Source organism: Pteropus vampyrus, unplaced genomic scaffold (genome assembly GCF_000151845.1).
Source record: "Pteropus vampyrus isolate Shadow unplaced genomic scaffold, Pvam_2.0 Scaffold350, whole genome shotgun sequence".
Lineage (NCBI taxonomy): Eukaryota > Metazoa > Chordata > Mammalia > Chiroptera > Pteropodidae > Pteropus > Pteropus vampyrus.
The window spans coordinates 721,596-748,439 of NW_011889131.1; the positions used below are offsets into that span (position 1 = coordinate 721,596).

The 26,844-nt window shown below is 49.9% G+C and overlaps 1 protein-coding gene across 3 annotated transcripts in view; it reads right to left on the reverse strand.

Annotated features, from left to right (window-relative positions):
• Window positions 1-23,521, reverse strand: part of SLC25A37 (solute carrier family 25 member 37) — a 38,823-nt gene extending 15,302 nt beyond the window's left edge. The window contains exon 1 of one of the 3 annotated variants that reach the window (XM_023522602.1): window positions 23,104-23,521. Coding sequence is in view for 1 of the 3 variants with exons in the window: in XM_011378978.2 (XP_011377280.1) it covers window positions 23,104-23,313 (210 nt within the window). In the remaining 2 variants the exon portion in view is untranslated. Of the gene's footprint in view, window positions 1-19,452; window positions 19,754-23,103 lie in introns of those variants that run through there. The other 2 variants (XM_011378978.2, XM_023522601.1) reach the window with 2 other exon arrangements.
• Window positions 23,522-26,844: the final 3,323 nt, after the last annotated feature.

Consider the following 26,844-nt stretch of genomic DNA (forward strand, 5'->3'; position numbering starts at 1 on the left):
TCCAGCTAAATCATGTCCATGTCAATTTCCCTGTCCCCCTCTAGGAACCCCAGAGGCCCCTCGATTTCCAGGTCGCCCTAATGTCGGGGGTGGGGGGGACTGGGAGGGTGTGGGAGGAAGTGGCTCACACATGTGAGAAAAGCCATCGAGGCCATTCCGCCTTTTCACTCATGTCCCACAGGACCCAATTTCAGAAAAGTCGCATTTGCCCTTCTGAACAGACCAGCCACACTCCAATGTTTCTGTCACCTGCTGCCTCTGAGGTACGGCCCTGGACTGCAAAGGGGTCGTGCCACCTGTCACGAATACTCTCCAGAAACAATCCTGAAACCTTCAGGGGCTGTCAGGGGCAGGAGTATGTGTGGGGGGCACTGCTGTTTGTAGGCACAAAATGACAAAGTGAAGAGCCTTTATCGTGAACTTAGTAGAAAACACAAATTCCACCAAGACGACCAAAACCAAGTTCCTTGGCCTCCTGGAGAAGAAGCTACAGCACCAAACACCACAGCTCCCGAAAACAGGCCACAGTAAGAGGAGTCAGACCCCAGGTCACAGCTGACCAGGGAAAGGTGGTGGCGGTGGAAGGCGGGGGGCGGGGCGGGGGCGGCGATGCCACTTGAGCTGCACCTAGACAGAGGGAAGACACCACAATCAGTAAGGGATGGAGCTGTCATTACAATCCCTTCTGCGTTCCTGGATTTTTTTTTTTTTTTTTCGGACTATGTGCGTGTGTCACTTTGAAGGAAGAAAAAGGCAAAGAGAGCAGGGAGCGGAAGAGAACAGCGCTGGCTGAAGCGGGGGGCGGGGGGGGATGAGAACGTGCTGGTGGGGCTGCGAGACAGAAGAGGGTGTGTCCGGAGGGGATCCGCACAGGACATGGGGGTGAAGTACAGGTGACGGGGAGCCCCAGACTCGGGAGGGTGGCTGACCAATAGATGGCCAATAAATATTTGCTAAGAGAGAGGCAGGTTGAGGCTGGCCTATGGGAAGCTCTAAATAGCTTGCTAGGGACTTTGGAATTTACTTTAGGGTCAAGTGTTTTCCACAGTTACATTTTGCAAAGGATGACGGGAGCCATGAAGAGCTGCACGGTGAGCAGGACCAATGGGCTGTCCTGCATTTGGAGGAGGGAGCTGGCCTACGTAACAGAAGTCTTCCCCACGAGTCTTGCTACACACTGGCCATGCTCTTCGAAGCTGTGGCTGACTGCAAGGCCACTCTAATACCACATGCCACTGAGGTCTCCGTCCCCGCCCTCAGGCGGCAGCTCACAGACCTGCCTATGGTCGAACCATTCCCACATTCCTTTATCCTAGGAGCCAAACCTACTCACTCCTCCCCTTCTCTAGAAAATTCTACAGCAGAAGAAGGGAGGAATAAAAGAATCTGCTCCTGGCTCAGGCCCAATGTACCCAGGACACATTCAGTTTGTGGCCTGCCCAAAGGATTAAATTATTTCTGCACTATAGGTGAGCAAATTCTCAAGATTTCAGGTAACAGGGCTCGTGTTTCATGGGTGGGGTTGGTGACCTCACTGGGGGACCAGAGGACAGGCAGGGCACTGGGCTGGAGGGGAAGCCTGAACCACCAGTCACTCCTACCCACCTGGCCAGCTCTAACGAGACTGGGGCCCTACACTCTAGCCCCTCATCTAGTCCTCATGGACTGTGCAGCCTTAGGCAAAAAAACTTCCCTCTCTGAGCCTCGATGCCTCTACTCACAAAACAATTATGATAATTAAAAGTTATATCAGCAGCTAACTACCCTCATTTACAAACAGAGAAACTGAGACCCAGAGGGGACAAGCAACTTGCTCCAAGGTCACAGAGTGCAGACAGCATCGGAAGCCAGGCACCTGGGTTCAGAGCTGCCCTTAATCACAGGTGACATAACCTCTCACAAAAGGGTGGACTGGAAGGGATCACAGGTGCTCACTAACTTCCTTTTGACCACGCTAAGTCAAAGGTGCTTCCTAGAGGAGGAGAAGGCCTGACTATGTCAAAGTCACCTAAACTCTCGCTGGTTAAGTTCATGCAGCTCCTGAGGGGTCTGTCTACGTCCAACCTGCAGTCACAAGCCCCGTCTCATGGAGGTTACACAGCTTCACTATTTCCCAACCCTGGTGGTCAGCCTGGCCACTGATCCCAAAAAGTAATAGTGGCTGGTTCAACACGAACCCATTCTCTCTCCTTGAAAAGAACTGGATCCATGAGCCCACCCAGGTTGAAACCATTCACCCATGGATGAAAGCCTGGCACTCCACCGGTAATTCAAAAGCCAAGATTGAATATTTCAACAGTCAGACTGCTTTCAAGTCACCTGGCCTCTCTAGGGCCTCCCCTAACTCAGCAGCCTTGTCCATTGCCATTGGCTTATAAACGCCCCACCTACAAGTAAGGACAAGATGTCAGAAGCAGCACTGGAGAAACACCTCATTCTCAAAAGCATTTTATTTTCCTGGCCTACAGGTAAACTCTCTAAAGCATCGAAGCGCCACACGGAGCGACTTAATACAAGAGTCCACAAGGAAGTACCCTAGAAGCACAAAAAGCCTCTCTCAGCACCAGAATACCTACTGTGTCCAGAAGAACAGAATCTAGGCATGTTTCATGGAAGCATGTTGCAAGCTTCTCCACACGATGGCTCTGGTCCCTGTTCACTGCTTCAGCCCCAGCAGATCTACCAGCATGTCTTGCATGGTGGGACTCCCTTCGGGCTTTTGTTTGATTTCAGAGTTCTGCCACCTGTCTAGCCTCCCTACCTCAACTTTACTTTGCGAGTGAGGAGACAGTTATGTGACTTGTCCAGGCTTCCAGAGCTGGTCATCACTGAGCCAGAGTCTTCCAACACTTCATCTCCTAGACCTGGCTGCCTGTCTGACCATCCTTCAACCGTATTTTGCTGAAAATCTCAATCGTGAGATCTTAAAGAAACCTCGTTCAATTACCCACCCACCCAATGCTCAGGCAGTCCCTGAACTTTGAAGTTCATCCATTCAGTGAATAGCTACTTTCTGACACCATTAATAGGGCTTGAGGACACAAAGTGGCCCTGTCCTCAACCACCTCACGACTAAAATCCTATTCTACTTTTTAGCTGTGTGCACTTGAGGAAGTTAGTAAACTTCTCTGGGCTTCAGCTCCCTCGTCTGTAAAAACTCCTGTCTCACATGCTTCCTGTGATGGATAAACGAGAAAACTTAAGCACATCAATCACCTAGTACAGTACAGCAGGTGCTCGATCAGTGTTTATCATCATTGCCATTATTTCTAGAAGGACTCCAGGATGTCCCTTAAACCTCCAGCTGTATTAATACAAATGGCACTGAAATCTTATTAAGAACCATCACCAAAACTGGCTTAATCTTGCCTAGAAGATGTGGGTGTTTTTCCCTGCTTACTGATAAATGGCTGTTTGGCACAAAGGATCTCATTGCACGTTTGAAATGAATCATTAGACTACAGAATAGGCCGCAAGCCACACAACAGACCTCAGGGTTCCAGAAGGAAGCCACCAGCCACAGGGCATTCATGTTGGGGACTCCAGGCCATAGTTCCATAGTTTGTACACCCTCACAAAGAAGGGACAGGAGTGAGACCCAACCCCAACCCCAACCCTCTCCGATCAGAAAGAGGCTGGACAAAGGCGAGGCAGCTTCCAGCTTCCTCCAGAGTCCAGACCCGCTGCAGCCAGAAGAACAGGCCCTCGGGCCCCCCTTCATCTAAATCCCAGCTCTGTGCTTACCTCTCACACCTTTGCACCTTAAGCAGGTTACTCAATCTCTCTGGGCCTGTTTCCTTCTCCGTAAATGGCATTCATAAATGCACCTACCTCCTAAAGTCTCTGAGCTCTTTGCCTGTGGGCTAGCATTCAGCTGCTGTTGCTTTTATTTGTGCCCCAGCACCCAGCCATAAACAGCAAATTCCTAAAAAGTTATCCTGTTTACTCTAATTCCTTCATAAAACTCTTAATTCCTTCAGGATTTGCCCTGGTTGGGAGCAATCACGGCACACCAAGACGTCACTGTGAGGAATGCCATGCAGCCCTTTAGTTCGCTGCCCTTCTTAACAGAAGAGAAACTGAGGCTCAGAAAAGTGAGGGGACTTGCCCACAGCAGGCCCATAAGAGACGCCGTCCCTCCCGCCCACCCACTCCCATGTTCACTGTTCTTCCCTAGCCATTTCTAAATGAACAGACTCAGCTGCTTACATTAATCTTGGTTATATAACCAAAGGAAAGTTGGAGAGTGTCAGTTTACACAGGCACAAAAGGGCCGCGACGACAGTGCTACCGGAAGCTCACTCACCTGGCCTAGCTGATCAGAGCCAAGGGCAGTTCTGGAGATCTTTAACTGGTGCTACAGTCTGAGGCCGAGGCAGGGACCTTAGTACCCAGGTCCCCTGAACTGCTGACTGGCACCCGTCCCCACAAGGTCACTGCCGTGGAAAAAGCCCTCCCCACTGCTCAAGGACGCGCTAGCCTCTGAACTAAAGGAAAGAGCCAGGTGGAGCCAACTAAGTTGTGCTACAAGACAGAGCGCAGGTAACTCTCTATGGGTTCTGCTCCCTCTCCCATACTCCTCAGTCACCTGGCAGGACTTAGGCTCCACCCGTGGGTGCCAGCAGGTCCCTTGGATTTTGGAGGATTAATACACGTGGCACTGCAGAACACAGATGTTCCCATCAAGTGTGTCTCACCTTCCCAAAAGGGGCCAACCCCCAAAACGTGCACCTAAAAGTGAATGTGACAAAACGCCCTGCTCCGCAAGCCAGAAGGTCCAAACTCCCGTCAGCTCTGCCTCCAAGTCCCCAAGGACTCCGCACGGTCCTCTCACCTGGCTGAGCATCAACACGGATTCCCACCGGCAGGTAGACCCAAGAGGCTGGGAGGTTTCTTCTGTTTGGCTCATCCGTCTACTACAATTGTAAACATGTGTCCACTGAATACATGGAGTTAACAGACTGTGTCTAAGGAGATCCTTTTTGGCCTCTAACAATCTAAATCTATAAAACGGGTAAAGAATCCTTCAAGAAACAAATGTGTGTGGGTTGTTTTATTTGGGAGGGAGATAAATCTATATTACTATACATCGGCTTGTAAACACCTATATAAAAAAAAATCCAGGAGAAACTGGAACCCTTGTGCCCTGCTGGTGGAAAATGTAAAATGGTGCAGCCCCTCTGGAAAACAGTGTGACGGTTCCTTAAAAAATTAAATATAGAATTACTATATGAGCCAGCAATCCCATTTCTGGGTGTATACCAAAAGAATTGAAAGCAGGGTCTCAAAGATATTTGTACACCCACATTCATAAGCAGCATTATTCACAATAACCAAGAGGCAGAAGCAACCCAAGTGTCCATCCTTGGAGGAATGGATAAAATGTGGTATATAAATACAACGGAATATTATTCAGCCTCAAAAAGGAAGAAAATTCTAACACGTGCTACGACATGGATGAGCCTTGAGGACATTATGCAAGAAGGCAGACATTATCCGAAAAGACAAAGGCTGTATGATTCCACTTACATGAGGTTCCTAGAATAATCAAATTCATAGAGATAGAAAGTTGGAAAAGTGGTTGCCGGGGACGGGGTGGGGGCAATGGGGAGTTGTGTAATGGGGACAGAGTTTTAGTTTGAGAAGATAAAAACGTTCTGGAGATGGGCCACACAACAATGTGAAATACTTAACACCACTGAAATGTATACTTAAAAAAGGTTAAGAGTAAATTTTTTATGTTTTGTGCATTTTACCATACCCATATATTTTTAATCCTAAATCTAATCAACAACACATTCCACATGCATTTCATAGTCTGAAATCCTGTCACAATCAAATAATTTCCTCAGCTTCCTTTATCACCTAGGACAGCAGTTTTTGTCTGTTTTTGGTGAAGGCGGCCAGGGGTCGCAAACGCACGGTGTGACCCCCCTGGACACAGCGGTCTCCCTGGCTCCAGAGCCACGGCCTTGGAAAGAAGCATCTGGAACGTCAGCCCCGACGATCCTGGTCAGAAGGCAAAGCTTTAAAAAAAGTGCTTACCCTTGTCCTTTTCCACACACTGGCCTGTGCCATCCCAAAAGATAATTCTCCCAAGAATCAGTACCCTAACTGCTCAGGCATGGAGGCAGCTGCCGAAACCAGCCAAACGTTTGTATGGGAGAGATTAGGGGACACTGCCTGTGGTTCCGAGGCACTGCCCTGCCACCAGAGATGGGGAACGGAGGGGCCGTGAGTGCTGGGAGAGACAGTGCTCCTGGAATCCACCCTGGGCAGGGCCAGGGAGCCAGGCGCCCCAGAAGCCCCGTACACGGTTCTCAAGTCAAGTGTGGTCCTGCCAGCTTCTGCAAGACCGGCTTCCACACCCTCCACAGAGGCCACACCTTTGACAGCATGCCCCACTATTAGCCTATTATCCACAGGAAGTAAAGAGTTTTTTCAAAGCAGCCCTGTCGCCAGCCTTCTCTTGCTCATTCTTCTACTTATAATTATATCAGGTGACGTGTCTGCAGGCCTGTCTCTCATTAAAGTCTGAGAAACACAAAAGAAAGGACAGCCTCATCCATTTGTGGTCTCAGCACCCCAGCACTGTGCTTGCACTAAAACAGACACTCAAGCGATGGTCAAGGACTCAGAGATGCACTAAATTTAACCCACCGGCATATACAAAGCAGGCACTTGAAGCCCCTTCCCCAAACAGTTATCGGCTTGATATGGACCTGTGCTCCAAAGTCTGATCCACCCCACTATTTTCTGGAGTCTACCACCCAGAGTAACAGCCGAGGACAAAAGCCCCATCGGAGCCAGCTCCAGAGTTCAGGGAACGCTAGAGGTCTACGTAGATGTCCAGGGTAAATTTCCCAGATGTTACTGAAGCCAGATTTCCCACAAATGCTACCACCCAGTTATCTCCCTAGTGCTGGATGATTTACGTGTAAGCGGGGCCAGGTCACAGCTGGAGGGGACATTCTCCTGCTTTCTTCACACACCCTTCATACCAGACAGTAACAGCGAAGGATGATAAAATACCAGAAACACCAGGCTTGATGTTCTCGGGGTTACGGGGAAGGACACCAAAAGGAACATACTGAAGACTCAACTTTCACTTCTGGAATCCACTTCATGTACAAATATTTGCAGGTACCAATTATTGCACGGGGTTTTTCAGGGAGTCATTTTTAAGTTTTACTGGATGCCGAAGGGAATGGCAAGAACCCTCAATCCTGGGCGAGATTTCAGGCTGACTCAAACCCTCACCCTAGAAATAAGAGCTCAGGTATATGATTTAAACCGCTTTAAACCGCTTTAAATGGCAGCCATCTGATGAAGGGTTTCCAGGAGAGAGAGGAGGAGGCTGGTGTCGGAGATGGGAGTGAGCCAGACCTGCAGCAGCCTCAAGCCTCAAGACAACAGGGCTGTTCTACCAAAAAGTACTCCCTATTCCTTAAACGGCCGTGCGTCTAGCGGCGCTGGGATGAGCAGAGCAGGCACGGAGTCCTTGCCTTCAAGGAGCTTCTAGTCTAGTAGGATGGAAAGAGTAAATCTAAAATTATACAAGTAAAAAATTACAGATTCTAAGTGCTACAAGAGTAAAGGTAGAGGACTTAGTTTAGATTTGGGGAGGGGTCCTGGAGGTGACTTTAAAGTGGAGACCTGCCAGCTGGGGGGAGTCAGGCAGGTGAAGCACAGGAGAAAGGGGCTACATGGGGCACGGGTGGTGGCAGGTGGGACGGGGACAGAGGCCCCGAGAACGCTTGTGCCCCTAGCAACCTGTTGAGTCCCAGGAGATAAGCTTGGACAGAGGCATAAGGACACAGAGCCCACCCCAAGCCCTGAAAACCATGGCACAGGAAGGCCATGTTTACCCTCTGAGCTGTGTCAGTCCGGCTGGTCCTGGCTTCCTGCCTTGGATTGGTGAAGAGAGAAGGAATGGGGGGAAGAAATGAGGTAGATGAAACAGGAGGCTTCTCAGTGCAAAATGTAAAGGGAGCACAAACCATGGGGAGCGGTGGTGTTCCCGTCACCACGAGGGAAGACACCACTGCCGGCCTCTGCCCGCCCCGCCTCCGCGACCTTGTCACTGTCACCCGCGCTCCCCCAAATCGCTTGCACTGCCTGAGCTAACTTCATCTGTGCTGTTGGCAACACTGGTAACTTGGACCTGCTGACTGACCCCCCGGATGACTCAGCTTCCTGGTAGTGAACTTATAAAAGGTCCCCGTCAGGAAAGAGTCAGAGAACTATAAATAGGGCCTTCCAGAAGCATCTGCTACATGCTCCCCTTGATTCCAGGGTAGGGCTGTGGCCATTCAGCATTGCTGGAATTGCCTGACTGAATGGCTTGCAGTCTTCTTTAAGTGTTGTAGTTGGAGGTTTCAAATAAATTAAATGCACTGTAGTTTCTAGGCAGGCACTTTGGGGTATATGGGCCCAGAATCATATACTGGCAGCTGGGTCCTCTCCCTGTTCCTCAGCCCCCGGTAGAATTCCATGCAGAGATCTTCCTAGCTTCCTCTTCTCTCCAAAAAAAAAAAAAAAAAGAAAAAAAGAAAAAAGAAAAGTGCTTTTAAGTCTGTACATTCAAAGTCAAAAGAGGGTGCCCCAAAGTTATAGTTCCTCATGGGGAAATAAAGAGTGGAAATTTTAGAACTGGAAACTTCCTGCGAGACCATTTAGTGTCAGTTCAATTTCTCCATTCTACAGATGCAGAAATTGAGACTCAGACAAGTGAAGTGCTTCTCCCAGAGTCACTCAGTTGGTAGGCCTCTGGTCATCTTAAGCTAATTACAATTCACCCTAAAATGTAAACGCAAACGTTATGTCTGTGGATACCGAGGGAGAATCTGCTTCTGCCTTGCTTCTCCTTATTTCATCCCCGCCCTCCTCACTCAAGGACACCCCAGGCGGCCCAGGTCTGGGTCGACGAAGCTTCTCTCTCTGTCCCTCAAACTTCGTCCACTCAGACGTCAGATATTTTTTTTAGTTTAAAAAGCAACTTTTTGTAAAAGCCCAGCTTTGTGGTACCTTTCCAGTTTTGGGGGTCTGCAAGAGAATTTCAGAAATTTTCTTATGATTGGATTATCAGAAAACAAAAAAGACCTTTGGAAGAGACACTCAAGGACAGTTTAAAACGGTTCTTCCCGAGGTCGGGGAAAAGATCACCAGCCGGCTCACTGTCAGAAGGCTCTGGGGGGAACGGCATTAATTCCCAGGATAAGTGGAACCTGCCACCACTTAAAACTGTAGATTCCCATCCATCACGACAATTTGCAGTTTTGACTCCTTCTTTACCTCCTTCCGAAACTTGAAAGATTTTTTTTGGAAGCAAAGAAGGAGCTAAGAGTCATTCCAGCTTGTCGACACATTCCTTATCGTTATCGTATTGTTTTCACAATGAAAAGTCATTTCTGAAGCTGATATTCTTGAAGATCTAAGGGCCGACTATAAATCTTCAGTCATTTTCCCCGTCAGTTCATTTAACGCATCACCCTTCCTGGCCCGCAAAATAAATACATGTACATTAAGTCAGTGATCGTCTTGAGAAGCCGAGATCCAAGAGGAAAAAAAAATTTTTTTTAAAATACAGCTACAATAAAAGAGAGTTCTCTAGTCTCATATACACTTCCGGTGTTTAACCCTTTCACTGACAAGCTCTCTCCCCAAATAGGACATTTTCTGTGGCATAACTTCAATCAGATCAAATCTGCTTCTATCCCGACTGTTTCATCTGAGTAACAACTCGGCACTGTCTAATGACACCTTGAAAAGGCCCACGCAAGTCCTCCTCCAGAACACCCAGAAAACAGACTCGATGACAATGACCTCCTGTGCCAGGGGAATCCGCCAGCACAGAAGCAGAGGGCTGGCCTTGGGGTTCGCCAGTTCTTGCCTCTGTCACCAGACTGGCCTTTTGAAGAAACAAGACTCAGTTTCCAGAAGCTGTGAGATCCAGGAGTAGATGTCTAAACCCTGAACTGATACAGATGCCAGCGGAAAAATCCTCAAGAGCACAGTTTCAGGCCCTTTATCAAAATCGCTGGAGGCTGATGGACAAGCCCAGGGAACTGGACCCTCTGCATTTTATAGGTGGCACCACTGGAGAGAGAAAGGCTGTCGAGAAAGAGGGGGCAGAAAAAAATGTTCAGCTATACAGTGGCCTTTAGAAAGCAACAAAGAATGACATGTGAATCCGAGTGTCAAGAACAGGTCCCAGTGCTATGGGCTCCAAATTGACTTCTGTCCTTCAAAAAGCACAGTGGTCACCCATACTGTCTCTCAGGTCTCTCTCGTCACCCTACAAACTGGTAAAGGCAAACCCCAAACCTCCACAACTCACAAGCCTGTATTTAATTTTTTGCCAGTTATTCTGGCCGCTGCTCCAGCTGACACGTGCCGCTAATGCCACCAATTAATTAACTACCAATTTTGAGCACAAAGGCCTTTGACATAACGGCTTTCCTCCCTTCCTCCTTGTTTCCGTCCTCCTCTGCTCTTTGGCTCTGCAGTGAACGTTCTCACCCCAGGAGGAGGCTGGTCTTCCCTGGAAGCCACTATGTAGTTAGTTGTTTGGTGGCCAAACAGAGAATTCAAATTTCAGAACAAGGAGAAGGAGGAGGAGGAGGAGACATTTCAGAACAGGGTGGGGGCTCAGGTCCTGCCTGGAGCCCCCAACATAGTGACCACAACCACAAAAACTTTCTGAGCTGATTCTGCGGTCAGAAGGCTCAGAGCAGAACCCCCAAAATCAGAGTGTCAGGGGGGTTCAGGTGTCCTGATGACGGTCAGGCACCTCAGGGACAGGCCGTGACATTCTGGGGAAGAGAGAATCATATGACTTCGTATGAACATTTACGTCTCCTTTGGTCTCGATATAGATAGGGAGATGATATTTCCTCAAGGAGCCCTTTCTAGACTCCTCCTGACAAGGTTCAGGTTCCCTGAGGACAGCCTCATCACCTCCCAACAGGCATGGTCCATCCATACATGTGTCCTCCTTGCCAGACAGGGACATCTATGGGGAGAGGCCTCCGGTGTCAGCCTCCCGGCTCCCTGGCTCCCTAGCACCGGTACACATGGTCACGCCCATTCAACCCCACTCCCTGGTTCACTGAGTCATTCAGTGAAGCCCGGGGGATGATGTTGCAGCTTTGCATATACCTTTCAACTCTGCCTCAGTAGAGGCATTTCTGTGAATCAGGCTAAGTAAGACAAGGCAAAATCTAGCCAACGAGTTGTGGAGACAGTGACTAAGGAAAAACTGTCTTGGTTCTCCAGTGCAAACGCACCTTGGACTGCTCTCCGCCCTCTCACATGCTCGCACGCACGCAGGCACCTGTCCTTTGGATCTCCCTCCCTCTCCAGTCTGATCATCAGCTAACCACCCTGCTCCTTTAATCCAGGTTCTCGACAGCCCTGGGTCATCTGTGGGACATGCTTTTACAGGGGAGTGGAGCACCAAGCGTCACAAGCAGTGCCGGCGTGTTGTGAGTCTCAGCCAGCCCGGCTGGTAGGCATCCCATAGGCTGCTGTGTCGACCCTACACCTTCCGCGCCCGGGCCAAGGCCAGGTGCCAGCCAGCAGAATCCTCACTGTGGGTGGCATAAAGATGAGCAGTGGTCCCCAAGACAAAGGCATCTTTGTCTTACCTCCTTCCCCTTCTACTTTTCTATGACAGCATCATGAGCAAACAAGGAAACAGAGACAGGAGGGACTAAGGTGGGAATGTCCCCAGCCTCATCTGCCTGGCACTCAAAGGGGCAGACTCATTTAAAAAGTAAAAGTGAGCATATAAAATAACCCCACAGAGATGACTGGGCCCTAACTGCCCAGGGCACACGGCTGTCTTCCCTGACAGTGGACTGGGAAGACATCAGCCTTCATCACAGTGGCTATAGGCAGCTCCTCTCATCGCTGGTCCTGCATTATCAATTTTAAATGTATTTCTAAGCCCGCTCGGAGTCTAATTGGCTCTTGCTCATTACCCAGCTAAAGAGACAGCAGCAGACGGCCACCCTGGTCTTTACCCAACAGATGGGAAACACTGTGTAAGGAGAGAGGTTAAGTAGCCCAAGGCCATGCAGCTGCAGTGAATCCTACAGACCCTGGAACAGGAGCCTGTATTTTCCATTCCAACAAACTAACCTCGCCCCTTTAACAGGATCCGGTTTGATAATAAATACCGTGACCTGGCACTTGCAGAATGCTTTATACTTTTTAAACTGTGTTCACTGCAAACCTGGCTGTGTGTTCTTCCTAGATTCAGTAAGTGGGCCTGAAAGGTGGGCCAAACTGCAGCCCTAGCAGACCACTGAACTCTGATGTAGTGCTCTTCTCAAAAGATCACTTTTAGGCTGTGATCTGGAAAGGAATCCTCAGGCTAGGATTCAAATCACTATATTGAGTCCAATTTCAACACCCTGCTGAAATGAGAAGGTGCCACGGCAGCTGCAATTTGCTCCAGAGAGAGAAGCCAGACAGAGCCAAAAATATCCTATAGCGGTAACCATTCATCATCATCATCCCCTTGCTCTCTATACTGGAGTATTGGACCAAGGAACTCCTACCTATACGTTGGAGCCCTAAGTTCCATGCCCTGCTTTGATTTCCTGCTGGCACTCCCTTGACTCTAGTCTCTCTCTCCCAAGAATGCAGCTGGGGCCCCAACATCTTCTCAGAACCAGCTCAAGGGCTCTGCCATTGACATCCGAATCTGCACCCCAGCACCTCATATTTACTCCTACCTGCTTCCCTTCCTTGATTCTCCCCCTTCAGCTCCGGTGTAGCAGAAAGAGAGGCCTGAGTTCCAGAGCATGTTATTTTTCTGAAGCTCAATTTTCTCATCTATAAAATGAGAAACACCACATGCCTTTTCTCACCTTCAGAGGAGAGCTCAGAGGATCAAATGACAGAATAGAGGTTGAAACAATACAAAAACACTGCAATACATAATTGCAACAGCAATACACAAACGTAACTAGGTATTCAAGTAATTACGCTCTTATATATAATAGGAGCTAATACTGAGTGCTTACCATGTCCCTGACACTATTATTAACACTCTAGGTGTGTCACGATAAATTCTCATGTTAACGCTCTAGGTGGGTACTATTACTATCCCTGTTTTACAGAGGAGAAAAATAAGGCACAGAGGTTTTGGTAACTTGACCAGGCGCCACCCTGGCAGTCTGGCCCCAGCACCTGTGCTGCTAACATGACCTGCTCTATTCTTAATCGGTAAGCATACTGTCTCTGATACAATCTGTCATTAGCTGGGCACGTTAAGGTTTATAAAAGCCACCCACAAACATGATCTCACCTGAGCTTCTCAACAGCCTTGTCAAGTAGGTAAGCCAATGACACTATTCTAAAAGACTAAATTAGTCTCTCAGACAGGGAGGCATCAGCCCAGAGAAATAACTCCCCCAAGATTTCGAAGCTGGTTAACAGCGGGACTGGGACTCAAATTCATGGCGCCTGCACGCCCTGCACCAGCTCGGTGCCCTTTCTAGAGGCCTCCATACCAGCACAAGTCTGAAGCCCACACGCCCCTCTCCAGCCCCTGCCCACAGCAGCATCTCCAATGCAGCCTTTATGGCTGTGCCAGGGAACAAATCCCATGGGTACAACAAGAGAGCCAGCCAAACTCACACTTTTGTGAGTCTCTTGCTGGATATGGCCTCTGGATCGAGGGGGCTGGCAGCCCCAGAGGAAATCTCCTCCGTGACAGGAAGCTGTAGCCCCCAACTTGACCCGCGATGGCCAGACGTCTTCTAAACCTGTTATGCAACAACTGTTTCGACTAAGCTGCCACTGGGATTTCTCTCTATTTCAACATGTTTTGCTTTCTCTTCAGAGAAAAAGCATGAATGTGAAACCATAACACCTCATAGTGACCACAAGTTGAACGGCCCTTCCCGACTGTCTGGGATTACCGGTAGGGTGGGGGATGTTTTCGAAGGTACCTTCTTCTGTGAGGCAATTTCAGCTCCCAAAATGACTAACAACCTCAGGAGTGAGGAAGAGGAGGTGGACTGTGTACAACTGAGGGCCACTGTCTCCTGCAGGAGAAGGAGCCAACTTAAGAGTGCCCGGCAGAGAAGCCGCCCTGGCGCTCCCAGCGGGCACCAGACCTTCGAGATGGCACCAGACCTTCGAGACGGCAGCCTGAGCACCCCAGACCTTGTGCCTTCTTTACAGTAAATATCGAGTTGGGCCATTCTTCTCTTTAGAGGGACCCAATTCCATCACCTAAGCTCAGGATCTAATGACAGGAAGCATGCTCTGGGGACAGGGACCAGGACTCATTTTTGTTGTCCCACGTCTAGCACAGAGCCTGGCAGAGAGGACACTCGGTATCTGTGGAATGAACGAAGTGGGTGCCCAGGTGACTTCACAGTCCCATCAGGATATAACTGTGGCTTGCCTGTCCTACCGCAAACCAAGGACAAAGAAAAGGGCAGAGAAAGTCTTTCTGTGGCCGAAACAAAAACACAAAACACAACACGAAAGAAAACAGAAACGAGCATTTGTTTAATAGCAGTTTTTAAAGCATACTTTTTCACATCTCTTTAAAACCACTGTGCCTTCGTTCACAGAATACCTTCACGTGTCTCACTCTGGTGGGCCTGCTGGAGCGGGTGAGGGTCCGGGGCTCTGTCCACGCCACATGAGGGAGTTCAGGATTTATTGTGAAGGTAAAAGGGACAGCGAGGAGAGCATCAGGTGGGCAGACTCCACCCACTGTGAACTACAGCCATGGGGCTGCTCCTCAGCCCCACTCACCAGCCATGCTACACCCTAAAAGGAGGATTTTCCCATTCCGATCGGCAAACCTTCCCCCTTTAATAGGATCCCAGCTTGATAATAAACACCATGACCTGGCACCTGCAGAGTGCTTTATACTTCTTCAACGGTGGAAAGGTTTGTTCCCTACAAACCTGGCTGCGTTTTCTTTCTCGATGCAACGAGTGGACCTAAAAGGTGGACAGACGGGCACTGCTACTCTTCCCTACTCGAGATGAGGAAACTGCCGCTAGCCCCGAGGCCAGAGCGAGCAGGACTGGCCGTGAACGATTCACGGTAACTCAGTCAACAGACACTCCACCGAGCACCTACTATGTGCCGGCTACTGTTTCCGGCAATGGGAAAGCGCCAGAGAACAAAAAGAGCAAGAAATTCCTGCCCACTGGGAGCTTACGTGTAAATGAGGGAGGACAGACTATAAACAACATAAACATTATAAATATAAACAAAATATATAAATAATCAATAGAAATAAATAGTATTATGTGTTAGAATGGAACGAGTGCCGTGGGGAAAAACAAAGCAGGGGGAGGCAATAGGGAAGTGCAGGCGGTGGGGGGGGGGGGGGGGGGGGGTTCCCAGTTGTGACTCGGATGGTCAGGGGAGCTGTCAATGAAAGGGAGCCAGCCAAGTCCCCTGAATCAAGTCTCCCTGGGGACAGGGAGAAGACAACAAACTCAAGAGATGTTACGGATGCAAGAACGGCCAGGTCTCTGAAGCACGTGGCGGGTAGAGAGAAGCGGAGGAGGCGGGGGTGGGAGAAAAGCTGAAGATGACCGCCAAGTTTCTGAGGAAGGAGGCCCAGGCCAAAACACAGGCCGAGGGGAGGTCAGGGTGTCCACACTGGACACACCGAGGTCGAGGAGCCTGTGAGGCAGCCAAGTGGACACGTCTGTAAGGCAACTGGATACCTCGGTCCCAGAGAGACTGGACCACAGACACTGATCTGTGAGTTATCAGGACCCGGGTGAAAACTGAGATGTGTTTTCTTCTCTTGGGGGTGGAAAAGAGGGTGGAGGGCAGCACCCCGAGGAAGACCAGGAGGTTAAAAAGGGACCAAGCAGTAGCCAGACCTCAAGTGGGGAGAGCGGGAGCTACGGGGTCTCAGGGTCACAAGGAGCACCTCACAGAGGGGCCCTGGGCAGGGACAGAGTCAAGAGCACCAGAGGGGTCAGGAGAACAATGACAGGGTTCAGCAAGAAGATGACGAGCAGTCTCCACGAGGTTTCCGTGGAGTGGTGGGCACAAAAGCCAGAGGCCTGAAGGGTGACAAGGTGAGAGAATACAGACCAAGGGTCAATGATCTTTTCATAACATGATCTTTTCATAACCTCTATTATTTTAAGGAGGAAGAAAAAAAAAAAGAGTAGCAACAGGAGTTTGTCTGTTTCCGGGAATAAAGAAGGTAGTACTTGGGGTACAGGGGATCAAGGTGAGATGTCTATGGTTGGTTCGCTATTTTAGATGGGACCTGCAAATGATTTTAAGAAGGAATGGGGGGTGAGACCAAAGAAACAGGAATTGGGTTACTCAAAAGAGAGACGGCCAAAATAACTACCACCGTGGCAATTCATCAAGACTATATACACCAAACGCGGCAGCCAAAGCTCTGCATAGGCTGCCTCATTTAATTCTGCCAGCAACTCATGAGGTAGGTGTTGGTATTAACATCGCCACTTTGCACACAAAGAAACCGAGCTTAGAGAGGTCAAACAGTGTGTGCCAGGTGTGGAGCCAGGCTTCAACTCTAGGCATGAGGGGTTCCCACACTTCGCCCTTCCCTGCCCCCGCTGAGTCACCCAAGGGGAAGGACCCTCCTACCTTATGGGTGAGTTGGAAGACAGTGAAAGGAAGATGAATTTGACTGGGGACCTGGTTCCCCTACGAACCAGGAAGGAAGATATCACGCAGAGGCTGAAAAAAAAGGAGGGGTGAGGGCTTGAGGAGCAAGAGCATGGTCTGAAACAGCTGTCAGGGAGGACAGAAGCAACCTGACCAGAACGCATGGAAGGACAGGATGAGGGCCCGAGAGGGATGGGCACACTGGTACCAAAGAGGCACCATGTGGCTTTCTCATGAAGGGCTCGCTGCCCGGAAGCCCAGCGGTCAGTCCAGGATCGGGGTTTGGCCAGGCTAGTGTTAGAAGAACCAAAGTCATAGAAACGAAGGGCCCAGGGGCTGCAGTGATGGGTCACAGAGTCCAGGCTTGATGAGGAAGACAGGGACGGGCTAAGAGGGAGGTAGATGAGGCAGAAGACGGTGCACACTGTGACCGTGAGAAAGCTGTGGCCAGGCTATGAGACATCCGAATTTAAGATTTCAGAGACAGGCAGGTTCTGGTTTGGGACAAAGCCCCATGAGGTAAAGGCCATCGATCTGTGAGGCATAAACAACAGAGGGATTTGAATGTTAGTTAGGTGGTGACTGAGAAGGGACATTCTTAGGGTGATGACGGGATTTGTGGAGAAGCAATCTGTGATCCAACACCTAAGTCTGAAGAGAATGAGAGAAAGTGACTCGGATCACACTGATGATGATGACAATGACACCTAGGGAGCATGCACTACATAGCAGGCACTATGCTTTAAGGACTCAACCTTCACAGCCACTGTGGGATATCAGTACCATCCTTTTCCCTTTTTACAGATGGGGTAACTGGGCACAGAGAGATGAAGAAACGTGCCCAAGATCACACCTAGTGGGAAATGGGATCCGGTCCAGGCAGTCTGGCTCAGGGTCCAAACTCTAACCATTCCACTATCCTGCTTCCCAGAATGACAAGTCAGGCCGGAGTCTTAGGGTGAGCAGATGACAGAGAGAGAAGACAGACTGATGCTGGTGGAAAGAGATGGCAGGAGCTTCAAAGAGAGGTTGAGAAGAGGGCGCTGGAGTAACAGAGAAAAGGCAGCAGCCCCGTGCCCGGCCCAAAGGTGTCGCGGTTTGAGCTGATGGGAACCACCTTTCATTGAACTGGTATCAGAACCAGGAAGCAGGAGCACTCAGTGACGAGGTAAGAGAGCTAGTTACAAAGCACTTCTGCGGGTACAGTGCCAAATAAGGGAAGACGGAAGCAATGGAAAGTTGGGTCAGGAAAGAGAAATCAGGAAAAAAAAAATTAGTATCTGCATTTTACAGATAAAGAAATTACGACTCAGAAAAGCTAAGTGTCCTGGAAGTCAAAGACCAGGATCAGCATCTCCCCAAGATAGTACTGAGGGTGAGAAATCCCAGGTCAGCAGGCGCTTGACGGAAGGATTACAGTTAAACAAAGGGAAGTGATTAGACACAACCCTCCTATGAAAAATGTCAGCTATGAACACTCAAGGTGGAGGCAGGGGGAGGAGAGGAGGGGAGGGGAAGGCAGGCTCTGGGGGAAGCAGGGCTCACGTGCCTCCTAGAGTGATCTAGCAAACACCAGGAGGCATAGAGATGTGTCTACGGCCAGCACCAATGGCCAGCACTGCTTGTTGAAGGTGAAAAATAGGCCCAAAGAAAATATTTTTAAAAGAAAAGGTTGGGTACTAGGGGGGACAAAAAAGACCCAGAAGGTTCTGGGGTTCAAGAGAGACTGCTTCATTCAATACAAGCAAGTCAGTGCATTCAGTGGGTCAGGGAAAGGCAACACTCCAGAGTTGGAAGGAAGTCAAGAACCCAAGCCTATAAAACAGGGGAAGTGAGACTAAAGTCCTCAGATCAGTCCCTGCTCCAAAGAGTAATGGAATAAAAGCCCTCATGAATGAGATGGCCACAGGTAGCTAAACCGTGCCCAAACGGAAACCAGGAAAAGGGATAAGAAGCGTCCTGGACCAAGCACCTCCAGCCCTTGCTTGTGACACCCATTTGATCCTCACGTGCACACCCCTGTGTGGTTTAAACAAAGCAGTCACTTAAATCTCTCCCTAATATTAAGCCCCAAGTGCCTCTCCCTACTGATGAGCTGAAGTCACCTGAGACCACCCTCACTACCCACTAATCATGCGAGGAGCTCCCCTCCAAACCCTCTCCCTGCAGCCTATACCTCTCCCATTTCTGGGCAGAGAGGGGTCAGGGCAGCAGAAATTTGCCATGTAGGGCCAGGTGCTGACTCTGGGACGGGGTGGGACCTCCGCCCATGACCCTCCAGCAGCAGGTTGCAGGGCGCAGATGCCAGCTACCAGCATTCTGCCTGGGAGCTCATGCCACAGAAACTAAAAGAAAAGTTCAAGAATGCTCCTTTTCTGACTCCATGCCCCTCCCAAATCCACCTTCCAGGAAAGCACCTCCCATTGAAGGAAGACAGAAAAGGGAGGGGAGGGATCTGAGGAGACAAGACAGGGGAAGAGAGACAGAAAAATCACTGTAATTTTGTTGCAAGAACTGGAGCAATTGGGGATTTCATGCCTCTTTGAAGCTGAACAGCAACAACCACACTGTACTTTGTTTCAAAAGCAGTGAAGTGGGTGGGAGGGGACTCTGGCAGCTGCCTTCACTCCCTCCCTGCCAGCACCCTCCCCAGCCTGTGCTGCTGGGACCCAGAGGAGCAGACTGAGAAGGTGAGGAATAATGCGCTGTCCTGGCACCTGCCTGCCTCAGCGCTGCTCAGAGCTCAGCAGAGCCGGCACCTAACCCCGAGATCAACCCAAGGCTTCCAGCTAGCTCAGCACCCACCAGCTCCTGGAGAAAATGCTGTCAGTCATCCGTCTGCACCCTGGCTGGGAAGGAGGACTCCTCCTAGCAGAGCTGGGGACAGCAGTTTCCCTGACGAGCAAAGCAAGAGAAGGGCTGTGAAAGGGTCAGCGGAAGTTCCCTCGCTTCAAATCTTTCCTGTTTCCTTTTGCCCCTGTTTTCATCACTGCCGGACTCAGCATGGTCTACAGTCTACAAGTGTGCCTAATCTGGTTGGAATTTCCTCCTCCACCCACCTGGCATTCTCCCCACAGTCTTGAGCACTGCCGACCAGGGGTTCTCACATCCACCCCAAGTGCTGGTCTAGGTGACCACTCACAGCCTACCGCTGTGGGACTAGGTGAGGAAGACACGGGAAGGGGCAGAAAAGTTGCCAAAAGTCTTCCAAATATCTATTTAGTAATCACAGGCCGTTGACAGCTGGCGCTCAAGAGATCATATTAATGATCATCAGGGTCAGTGTTTTTCTTACTTTTTCGGCTGTAATCCCCATTCGGAAGTGCACTTTACAAGAGCCACTCAGGGACATGCACATACACACAAAACCCAAACAGAATTTCCTGGAGCAAGACTGCTCCTACTGCATGCCACGCACATTCGTATTCTGCACTCACACCAATTTGTCTTTTTTAAAATGTTGATCCCACTGATGGGTGACAACCTACAGTTTGAAAAACACAGGTCATGAAAGTGACATTGGCCGGGGGTGGGATGGGACGTCATGGGAAAGCGTATTTAATATTACAATTTTAAGCATTAGCGACGCTGGCTTTCTACAGTTATGGCCACAAAACCAAGAAGCTTTAGCTCTGGTCCACACTCATCGAGGATAGAAAAACTGGAAAAACCAGGCCCACCCAACACTCTCCTTTAACTTCATAAATGTGTGCCTTATAAAACTTTTTCTTCCAAGATACAATTTACATTGATGTGGCTTCAGCTGACATAATTACCTGAAATTTCAACCAACATAAAAGCGGGCAATGGGTGTTCTGTGTTCACAGAAAGGGGAACAGGTTAAAAATGGGAAGAAACATAGAACTGGTCCACAGCCCCCACTTTATTTACGAGTGTCAAAACAAAGGCACAGAACACTGCCTAAGCAAGTGAGGGCCAGGGCTTGAAACCCCACCCAGGGCTCCTGACGCACTCAGTCTCCATCAACCGAAATATCTAAGAACACAGTCAAGGTTTCTTCAAGTGAAGCAATGCCATGACTGAAGCATGGATGCATCCCTGATATCTCACACTGGGCCCAGGAGACCGTGCTGACCTTGGCAGACTTTGGCACTCCGCTGCGGTCTCACTGGGGTCCTGCAAAGGAGCTCACACACTTAACTCTCTCTGCACCTTTTCTCTCAGCTGAAAAAAATGTACAAGAATAAGCCTTGCTACCCCTCCCAAAAATGTTCTAGCAAAAAAAAAAAGAGAGGTGCTTTAAAAAAAATCTTCAGGCTTAAAAATGGAAGAACCCTTGCGGGTCATTATTTGGGGTCAGAGTTAGAATCCCAGGACCCAGAAAACCTTACTCATTAGCTAATTCAAGACTTCATTTTACAGTCAAGCCCTATAAGGTGACAGCCAGGCCAGCTCCTTCAACCACACAAACCATTGCTAACCTGCCATTGCCACAGAAAGTAATACTAAGTACACAGTAATGTCTGTATCGAAACGTAGCATCGTCTAAGGAGCAGGGAAGAAACTAAACACAGATCACACACTTTAAACACGTGAGATGAACGTCTCTTCAGAGTGTTAAAGAAACTCAAAAGGCATAACTAATTTTTTTCTAATCCTAAAGATAAGCTAAAATGATGCTCTGAACCAAACTCATAGTAGAGACCAAGGGCCTCAGAAGTGCTATAGTTAGTTCCTTGATGGAACATTCATCTCCACGACCCAGTGGGGCTGGTGGCTGCTCAAATAACATCTCCCTGCCCATAACTTTCCCCACACTCTGTCCAAGGCTCTTGAGACGACAGCTTCAAATATGAGGAATTTTATTACATGTGAGGGATTCTTTCCTAGACAAATGCCACCTGGTATCTGTCCAGGGTCTTTCCTGGAGGAGCTTTGAAACTCTAAGAGACAAGATCTCCTCCATCCCTTCCATAACCTTAGCAGGCAAGGATCATTCCTCTAATTCTCCATGGGGACTCTGGAGGGACAGAATGCGTGATGGCTCAGGCCCACTGGCAGACTCTGGGCCTCACCTTACTGAGAATACCCAAGCCTTCTTTCGCTGGACGCATGCCTCTCCGGGTCACTGACTGCCAACTCCAAGAGAGCTTGCCCAGGGCAGGGAAACCCTCTGAGTTAGACGTTCTGGCCTTCGCAGAGCTGGTGTGTGGCCAGTATCAGCAATAAGATAGAGCTGCCAGTTTGGGGGGGCGGGGGTGTGGGGAAAGGGCAGGGAGCTCTCTGCCTTTCAAGAGAGGCCCCTAATTTTCCAAAGCACAGTGAGGCTGGAGTTAGAGGATACGGTGGAGTATGAGCCTGAGCAGGTTAAGCAGTTCCCCTTTCTGTGCCTCGACTTCTTCACCTGTTAATCCCCAGGGCTGCAGTATGAATTAGATGAGTTACGTCTACGCAAATGCAATGTGTCAATTCTACTATTACTTCCCTGCACTACAGAATCCCCTGGCCACTGGGGGTCCTGAACAGGCTGACAGGGGGCAGCTCTCTGTGGAACAAATTCTGCCTGGCTGAAGCTGCCTCCTCGCAGAAACGCATTTAAACTACCTGGGGAAGTGTCCGGTGAACTGAGTGCCTATTACACAACCCACGGCAAGGGCTGGATAGCACAACGCTCTCCTTGCCTGCCCACCTCCCTGCAACGAAAAAAGAGAGAGCAAACGTCACGGTAGGTCTCACTGCCTCTCTGCTGCTCCGCTACCCGAACTCCAGGGAAAGAGGCGCAGGGATCCTAAGAAAAGGGGATCGCACAGGGCGCCGCTGAATCAGCACCCCCAAGAGAGCTGCCAAGAGAAGAAACCCTGCCACTCCCCAAAACACCCAGGGAGCAGAAGCCACACGCCTGGGTCGGCCCGGCCGGGGCCACGTTTCTCAGAGCGAGCGTGGTTAGCGCTCCCCTGCGGCGAGCTCGCTCGGAAACGGCGCACGTGTGGGCAGCCAGAGCCACCCGGCACCCGCGCGCGGACGCCTCTCGCCGCGCCGTGTACAGCGGGCGCGCCAGCCCGAGCAGCGACGAGCCAGGACTCCAAATCACTCGGCTCGCGTGGGCAGGCGTAGTAAGTGTGCAAAGCTGCTCAGATAGCCTACCTTGGGAACCCCGCCCCCGCCACCAAAGCCAGCGGCGCTCGCCACTTATCCCCCGCCGCAGCGCCGCCAGCAGCAGGGGCCGGCAGCGCGGCGGGAGCGGCCGTGCGGGGCGCCGGTTGGGCACCCTCGTGGGCTCGGGAGGGGCGGCCCCGGGGGCGGAAGGAGCTGCGCAGCGCGCTCCCCAGCGCCCCGGCTGCGCGCGCCAGCTCCGGGATAGACTCTGGGCGCCGCGGCCCGGGGAGAGCGTGGTTTCGGGGCGCTGCCTCAGACTGCTCTTGCGCGGGATGCAAACGCATGCACGCGCGCTCTCCTCTCTGCTCGCTCCGTCCCTAAAGTCTCCTCGCGCCTCACCTTCACTGAGTCTACCGGGTACATGACCGAGTGCTCCAGGATCCCGGCCATCGCTCCGGCTGTCATGTGGGTGGATAAGGAGGCGCTGGTCGGCAGGTTCTCATAGTCCTCCGACCCGGCGTCCTTGCAGCCGCCGCCGCCATCTCGGCTGTCCCCATCCATCCTGCGCCTCACAGCCTGGCTCCCCACGCCGCCGCAGCGCAGCTCCATCCGCCAGCTCCGCGGGGCGCGGGAGGCTGCAGGAGGTGGGCAGGGAGGGGGAGGGGACGAAAAACTTCACTTCTTAAAGTGGGAACCACCTCCCTGGTGCAGCGGAGCCTGACGCCATGGCGGGCTGGGGTGGAGCGGAGGGGCCCGAGACACCAATCGCTGGAAAAGAAGAGGCCGTCCGCGGCCGCGCCATTGGTGAGCGGGCCAGCGGGGACCCGCCTCCCTGTGTGACGTCACTGCCCAGTGCAAATTTCCAAGCAACCGGACGGGGGCGAGAGGAGACGTTGGGGTGTCCCGGGAAGTTGTACCGCCTCAGGGTGGTGGTGCCTCCCTTGGGGCAGTCAATGGGGGTGGTCCCTAGGAACGGTCAGCTGGGCCGCCCCGAGGAAATGCTTAGGGATGGAGCAGGAACAGCGGCGCAGGCGAAATCGCCCCCCCCCCCGCCTTCCTTCCCCCACCTCCTGGCCCCCCCGGCCCAGCCCAGGCTTTTGCAAACTGTATTGCTCAGCAAGTTTTGGCATTCCTAAGGCCTGGAGGTGGGGGCAGTTACCGCCAATGTCATTTATGGAGCAGTTACGGTGGCTGGATTTGGGTGGGTGTGGGGCGCACGTGGGGATGGAGTGGAGTTGTAGAATTGAGGACATGCTGCGAGATAGCAGTGGTGCACCTCCATTTGTGCAACACGAGATCATGTACTGTGAGGGAACAGTTAAAACTCAAGGTCCTCTGCTAGGCTGCTTTGTCGGGGAGAACACCCATTTATAAGAAATTTTTCCTCTCACCGCGAACACATAATAGCTAAATTCGTTCCTCCTCTTATTCTCACAAAGAGACTAAATTCACCCTGCCTCACAAAGAGACTAAACTCCTCACCAAGATAATAAGTAGTAATCAGGACGGAGCTCTAAAGAGGCACCTCCAACACGTTTTACTTGGGGCTGATATGCCTGGAAGGTCTTTAAATCTGGTCCCACAGTAGGGCTGTAAAGTGGCTGAGAGTAACATCTTGCATCCTTGCAACTGCTTGTCTTTTAAGACTGTCTTAGTTCTTAAACTCATCTCTAACTGGCTTAAATAAAGTACAACCCAGGCTGCTTTATTTTAACCTAAATGATACTGTTTTTCTCCATCTGGGGGAAGGGGAAAGAATCAAAAAGTAGAGGAGTGACCTATTTATGGAAGTCTCCATGAAAGCGTGGCATTCGCATGTCTGAATGTATATGTTCCAAGGCTGAAGACTTGGCTCTAGCTGATCAACCTCTACAGCACCAGACACCTCATCCAGTGAAGGCTTCTGGCCAGGAAAGCTGGCCTTGGAGATATGAAAGAGAGGAGCCCCCGAAGGTGCTGCGCCTGCTCTTTGCACTTTCCTTGGTTCCAGGGTTCAGGTCACAGCATCCCAGGCAGCTCTCAGGGATTTGTGATAGGAGTGATGTGAGCATTGTTAATAGGGGCTTTAAGTCCAATGGCACCGTTGCCCTATCTTTGGTTGCTGCCAATAGTGCCAATGAGTGCTGAGGGTGAGATAGGCAGAAACAAGCTCTGTGTTTAGTGTTTGCTAGAGAAGAATTTCTCTGCTTTTGCCAAACGTGATTTTTAAGAAACATGTATGAAACTCTGTTGATATTCATTTAAAATCGATACCCTTTAACCAATACACATTAACCCATTGTCCCACTTCTGAGAATGTGACACAAAAGTCTGCATATGCATGAAGTTCTTCTTCAAAGCATTATTTATAGTAATAAATAGTTGGAAACAATCTAAATGTTCAACTAGAGAGGAATGGCTTAAGTAAATTATGACACATATATTAGTAAAATGTTATGGGGCCATTAAACATTGTGGTAATATCATGCAACATGAGAAATGATTATGATGCCTGTTAGATTGAAAAACAAAACAAGATTCTATAAACATTAAATTTACAAAAATGTAAATATGCACATGAAAAGAGTGAAGTGGTTATTGTGAGAGTGACATAGGATTATAGGTAACTTTTTATTGTATTTTTCAAACTTAAATAATACTTGTATTATTTCTATAATTTAAAAAATGAAAAGCATGCAAATGTATTATTCTTTTTAGGATCTACTCTCCCAATGGATGAGAAACCCTCTGAACTTTGCCATGATGATGTTGGTGAAGAGAAGTCACCCTTGGGATGGTTAAGAGGACTCTTAGCAAATGTGAACATGCCCATCATCTTCAGAGACATAAGATTTTTTAAATTTGAGTAAACAAATGTTAATCCAGAATCATTTAGAAAATCTTTGGAATATTTATCATAAGCAATATTTTTTCTCACCATATATGGTAGATATAGTGGTGTGGCACTCAGCATCCATCTTAAACTCCTCCACTGCAGTGGCCAGAAAATTTTAAACTACATTTCTCAGACTCCCTTGCAGCTAGGAGTCTAGAGTAAGTTAGATTCTGCCAGTTAGATGAACTAGGAAGATCTGGGAGGTGGAAGAGAGAGAGAGAGACTACCTTCCTGCTTTGATGTTTTCTCCTGCCTAGCAAAGTCACAGACGTTTACTTGGGTTAGGCGAAGTCGGGATGGGTAGTGGCTTCCCTACTCCAACAGCACCGTAGTGTCTGGTCACCATGTTCATGGGTGTTGTGAGGCGATTGTGGCAATGGGGTGGCAGCAGCGATGGTAGCAGCCTCCTGATCCCTGCCCCATAGCTTCAGTAACTTGGCCTTCTCACGTAGGTTCCCTTGGAAAACCAGTTTGGCAGTGTGGATCTGAGAGTTATCCCTGGAAGCCCAGCCTGGGGTCAGCTCCTTGCCTGTTTCAACAATATTGTGTATAGTAGCCAGCAACCATTCCTGCAGGTCAGAATATAACAGCCAGCCCTGGTTCTAGGCCTCTTCAGAAAGGCTGCTTGGAGAGGGATGACATCCCAGACACAATAACCCAGTGCTTTGGCCACACTGCCAACCAGGAGGAAGCATCATGGAGACCCAGGAGCAGAGCAGTGATCCTGTCCTGTGGGATGGGCCAAGAGACTCAGAATAACTTGTTGGTTCCACCAGAGTCTTACGAAAAGTTCCTGAACGTTGAAGTTCTGAAGATGTCATCACACTACCCTAGCCCAACTGGGAGCCAAGCTCCACTTAGAAAGGGGAAGCTACAGAGGGTGTAGAGTGAAGAGCACTTGACTTTGGAGTCATGGGCCCTTCAAGCCCTGCTTCCACCATTTACTTCCACCAAGGACAACACTGTGTTTCCTAAAAGCATATCTGTGATTCATACGTAGGCATGAGTCTCCCCAGGATAAACAAGAAATGGAGGTGAAAAGCTAGCCTCACTCCAGGGCCCCGGGGCAAATAAGGGCACTTTTACTGACGAGACCCAACAGATAGCTGTGTGGCTCTGGCCTATTTGGTTAGCATACTTCCTCGTCTGTTGATCATGGTCATTGATACTTAACAAACAGTGAATAAAATATAGGGGGAAAAAAGTAGAATAAATTCTCATAGCGAAGTATACATAATTTGGGGGTATTAGGATGAAAGAGGACA